Source organism: Austrofundulus limnaeus, unplaced genomic scaffold (genome assembly GCF_001266775.1).
Source record: "Austrofundulus limnaeus strain Quisiro unplaced genomic scaffold, Austrofundulus_limnaeus-1.0 Scaffold41, whole genome shotgun sequence".
Taxonomy (NCBI): Eukaryota; Metazoa; Chordata; class Actinopteri; order Cyprinodontiformes; family Rivulidae; genus Austrofundulus; species Austrofundulus limnaeus.
In genome coordinates this window covers 1,941,775-1,947,281 of record NW_013952443.1, presented here as the reverse complement: position 1 = coordinate 1,947,281, position 5,507 = coordinate 1,941,775, and the positions used below count along the sequence as shown (strand labels likewise).

The following is a 5,507-nucleotide window of genomic DNA, read 5'->3' as shown; positions in this document are numbered from 1 at the left end:
GGGGGGGGGGGGGGGGGGGGCGCCGCTTAAAAATCACATTTTAAAATGAGTGGCCTAAGGAATGCATGTTGCCTTCTGACTTTTTAATCCAGTCATTATTTCCTGAAAGTTTCAATAAGATTTGTTCAGTGGTTCGTGAGATGCTAACAGGCAGTCACTGTGGTTTTGAAGGTCAACCATGTCGGCCATCTTGACACGAGTTGGCTTCAAAAGTTGTTCCATTAAGATGAACGTTCAATTATCCAAGCGCCTTTAAAATCCGCCCACTGTTTTGTGACATGGTTTGGTAGCGGACGCGCGCACACTCGCACACGCACGTTTGTTCTTCTATACTTATTAGGACCGTTYGTTGACTTCCATTCCTTTCCAGTCGTTTCTATAGCCTAAACCTGACCCACTGAACCTAGCCTAAATTCACCCTAAACCATACCCCCAACTCAAAAATGGAGTTCCACCATATTAGGACCCCAACTGGTCTTGAAAAGGTAGGACTGTCTAAAAGAGGGAACAAATACAAGTACCGACTCAGACACTCACACAGATGAGCACATCAGTCTGCCTTCCTGACCGATAATGCCGCACAAACTGAGCAGACACTTTTCGGCTGATGTAATATCGTATGTTGGAAAGTTATTAAATTTGTCATTGGTTTGGTCAGAGAAATAAAAAGTGTCCATCACGTGAATGTTTGTTTGCTGGTTATTAAGTTCTCTTTCACTTTGTTCTGTTATCGAAGAACTTGGTTATGAAACAATAGTCGATACAAAAAAAGTGGTTTCTCTTTGCTGTGAACCTTTGTGGCCCACCATTTAGAAAGTAACCTACCGGTATGTACTGTATTTAAACTCTCTTTGGTAAATTTAGAGGTTTACTGATTTGATGTTATTTTTTATATATACATATATCTATAAAAAGGTCTAACCGTTTTGACGTAGCTGTTAGGAAAAAAAACTCTGTCCAATTTCTTTAAAATGCTCATTTTTAATCATTGTTTGTGTTTTTACAACCAAAAATTACAAACATGTAAAACAACATAAACAAAACATCATTATTAATATTATTTTTTAGTTTTGCTGCAAAGATGCAAACGATGAAGCGTTCATTTTAAAGGCCTGTGTTTATTTTAGTAAAGTAAGAAAAKTTGAGATTTCAGCTCATTAAAACAACTGCTGACAATTAAAACGCTGAGTGGAGAAATAAATAGAGATGGATAAGTTCTGGTTAATAGAATAAAATACATAACATCTCAGAATGATAGCCCTAAAATCACAGAACCAAACSAAAATAAGAAAACTCTCATTCTGATTTAAAAGTCAGTGAAATGTGCAGCAGGAAGTAGCTGAATTGAGTCACTTTTAAACAACTTGGTGCAACTATTACATTAATTACGGTCATAAAAATATAATAATTTTGCATTAAAATGTTGCCTAAGGTGTTTTTCACGGAGCGGATGCGTGTGGTTGTGATTCAGCATGTCGTGCTGTGTTTGTGTGTCCACGCTGTCTGTCTGTCTTTGTTGTGGTGAGCCAGTGGGTCAGGTCACGGTGGAGTTGTCAGTCTTGTGGCAGCTGTGACTTCAGGTCTGGTTGTCCACTTTGGATGTGGGCATAAAACCAGGAAACTGAGGTTTTCCACTTTTTATTGTATATTTTTTTTCTTTTACACCAAATGAACCATTGTTTCTGTTTGTCTGCATGTAAAATCAAAGCTCCTTGCTTTTAATTTTATACCAAAACTGAAAACTTTATGAGATGAAGAATCAGTTTCCAACATTTCAGTAATCTCGAAGCTCCAGAACCAAGATTCCATTGTTATGCTGCTTAAATTTTATCAATATTTTTGACTTTTCGTGTTACTTCCTGTCTTCGTTTTGTGGGCTGCCGCGTTATAATCTGTAAATTTCCCTTTACAACTGAAATAAACGAGTTCTTTCTGCAGATTGTTCCAGACTGCAGTCTTATCATCTCAACCACATTAAGATCGGTACATTTTTTATTCCAAACACATTGGTCGTTACATTATTCTAGAGTTGCTCGAAATGATTTATTTCAATCATGCGAAACAAGAGTTTTACAAAGTTAAAGGTCTGAAGCAGAGGGAATGCTCTAGAACCAAGCGGCACCTGTTCAACGGTAGAGCGACATGCTGGAAGGAAAGAGGCTGTGAAGGCGGCTGCAGCTTCCTGTTGTGGCTTTTTGTCACAAGTCTGTCAATCTGCAAGCTTCAGGCAATTTTCAAAGTGTAGGTGTTCAACACCGAATGTCTCTTCCAGACACACGATTCCTCCCAGCTCCTCGCTGCAGAGCCTCCGTCTGATAAGGTTGTCCTGTTAGAAAAAGCCTGAGAGGAGCAGGAAAGGTGAGGGTTTYATGGGTTTTTAATTTGGTTAATCARGATGAATAGAGTGGAAGATGTTGGAAAAAGGTCAGAGGTCACGAGGTGGACTGAAACTCGGAAATCCCTAAAATGTATTTTCTCTTCCCCTCTTTCTTTCAGTCTCTTTAGTTTACCTCCACTAACTCCATCTGCAGGACTCCCAAGACCAGGTCCAGCTCGACTCTCMCAGGCTCTCACCATGTCCGTCGACCCCGCGGTCGAGCTGCCTTTCTTCTACGGCAGCATCAGCCGCTCCGACGCCGAGCAGAACCTGAAGCTGGCCGGCATGGCCGACGGCCTCTTCTTGCTGCGACAGTGCCTCCGCAGTCTGGGGGGCTACGTCCTGTCCGTGGTGTGGAGCCTGGAGTTCCACCACTACTCCATAGAGAAGCAGCTCAACGGGACGTACTGCATCCCGGGAGGCAAGCCTCACTGCGGGCCCGGAGAGCTCTGCGAGTTCTACAGCAAGGACGCCGACGGGCTGGTGTGTCCCCTGAGGAAGCCCTGCCTGCGCCCCGCGGACACGCCAATAAAGACCGGCGTCTTTGACAAGATGAGGGAGAACATGCTGAGGGAGTACGTGAAGCAGACCTGGAATCTGGAGGTGAGGTTCTGATTTATAATAGTTACTTTTTCTGAAAAGTAATCCCAATCATGGGAAAATAACCTTTTGATACTTTTAGCTTTTTATCTACAGTTTTGCTCCATTTAGATTTCAGCAGGCGTTTTTATACTTTTAGCTTTTAATAAGCGTTTTGATACTTTTAGCTTTAAATTAGGATTCTGCTTCTTTTAGCATGTGTACTGCTTTTCAGCACTCAGCTGATTTGGATAAAATGTTCTCTCTAGTTTTCTATAAGTTAATATTTAAAGTAAAATTCAACAAAGAATTTTATGCAACATAATACAAACATAGAATTACTTTATACCCACTGAATCCACATAAAAGCATAAACTAAATGTTGCACAGAGGCAGTTTGAACTTTTATTATTTCACAGTAAACTTTACTTTTATGGATTCTTTGAAAACACTGATCTTAAAAAAAACCTTAAAGTCCAAACACAGATTCAGTAAATATGAAAAGTACATTAAAGCCATTTATTTTCAGATGTTTATTTCCTCTCAGCACCTCAGTGGAATAGTTCAGTTTATCCACAGGAGTAGTAATAAATATAAAATAATTACAAAGCACAAAAGTAAAATTTCATAACCTTTAAATCTTTTATTATACATACTTTTTGCTGACTGTTTACTGCTTTTACCAAACAAAATTGTATTATATTGTTTTATTATACTGACCTAATGTCTGATTTTATTGTCTTAAGCATTCTAACATCTAACATGTCAATCCAAAATCACCATAGAAAATAGAAAGAAATGAAGGTAATTTTCTTCTTTGAGTGTGACTTTTAAAATTTTACCATAAAACCACCTTTTCAGACCTCATCAGAATTAAAAATGCTATGTTTTCACTTTCCGTAAATAGGTGAAAGACAACCTACAATCTTTTATTTGCATGAATCGATCATTTAACAAAATAAAATGTGCTTTAAGCAGAAGACTCATTGTTAGGACATTGCAACATTGCAGTATGTTGGTATTTAACATATACGTATAAGTCTCACAGACTGCAGTCTGATATTTGGGGCATCTTACAGACTAACAGCAGCAGAAATGTAAACTGTAACTTCACCTGATGCAGAAAACACAAAACCACCTTTCAGAAAGTCTAACTTGTCGTCGGCCAAAGAACCAACCAAGCTTGAAGCGAGGCTCTCTGATGTTCCTGCTTTAAGCGTCTACATCCTGCTGATACCAGTTTCACTCAAAGACCAGCTTCTCTTCATGGCCTCCAGCGTAAGAACCAACCTAAAGTCTGAGTGTATGTGAACAAAACCTGCTGCCTCGTCGTTTTGCACCACATTTCACACCCTGCCTGAGCTAACCGAGCCAGAAACATGAGAAAAGTTGCAGAATGCAACGTGGTTCTCTCCTTAATGTGACGTGTTGCACCAGAATGCTACAGTAATCAATGTAATCAATGTTTCTGTGTCTGTGTTCAGGGAGAAGCCATGGAGCAGGCCATCATCAGTCAGGCTCCTCAGCTGGAGAAGCTGATTGCCACCACAGCACACGAGAAGATGCCTTGGTATCACGGCAAAATTAACCGCCATGAAGGAGAGAGGAGGCTTTACTCCGGAGCTCAACCAGACGGCAAGTTTCTGTAAGTGGATCAGCGTTACGTTTTCAGATGCAGAAGGATTGGTCCAGGTGTAGAAAGACAAAGAAAAACAGGTTACAGTAATGGCAGTAATAATTATGAATACTGATGGAAAGCAAAAACAGCAGCAGAGTGAGGAAATGTGGTTAAGCTATCTCCAGCAGTCTAAGCCTATACTGTAGTAGCAAAACTAAGATCAGAAAACACAAACCAGCGATAGGATTTATCAAAAAGAAAAGACTTAAGTCATAAGCATTAGCACCAAGCTAATACATATACGGCACGTATAAGGCAAAGTGTTAGCTATGTACAGTATAAACTAACACTACAAATTTATCAGTAATATATATATGTACCGTATATGGCAGCGGTCCAGAGCTAACATATTAGTTTGTGCGCTAACACGTGGCCTATTTCTTAGATACCGCACTCTGCCTAGCACAAAGCATCATGGTCCAGTTTGGGGACATCCGGTGCCGGTGTGTGAATTAAATGACTGAAAATGGGTGGTGTACTGTGTTTTACCTGTGCATATGTGCAACAATGATAACAGATACATGAAAACAAGTTAAAATATTTAGAGTAAGGAAAACACAAGATTGTCTTGTGCTAAATATGTTGACGTGGTTTACATTGATCTGGGCCGCATAACACATTTCCTGACTACAGATCATTTTGACCACGTAATATTACGAATATAGATATGGTCTATCTAAAAAACTTGACCATATAATGGTATACGGTTTATTATAACATACACCATACAGAAAGCTACAGATCACAATAACAAATGCATTTACCACTGTTAAAGGCACAGTGTGTAGGATTTTGTCAATTCTTTTAGCCGAAATTGAGATAATCACTAATGACAATAAAAAAACATGTCTAATCATTGCAGACAAAGACCTT

General features: G+C 39.5%; 1 protein-coding gene across 2 annotated transcripts in view; it reads left to right on the top strand.

Annotated features, from left to right (window-relative positions):
• The window catches only part of zap70 (zeta chain of T cell receptor associated protein kinase 70), a 33,204-nt gene that overhangs the window by 5,709 nt on the left and 21,988 nt on the right, over positions 1-5,507 (top strand). The window contains exons 3-4 of one of the 2 annotated variants that reach the window (XM_014007371.1): positions 2,497-2,980; positions 4,441-4,601. In XM_014007371.1, coding sequence (XP_013862825.1) covers positions 2,576-2,980; positions 4,441-4,601 — 566 coding nt within the window. In that variant the 5' untranslated portion in view covers positions 2,497-2,575. Of the gene's footprint in view, positions 1-2,260; positions 2,981-4,440; positions 4,602-5,507 lie in introns of those variants that run through there. The other variant, XM_014007370.1, reaches the window with a different exon arrangement.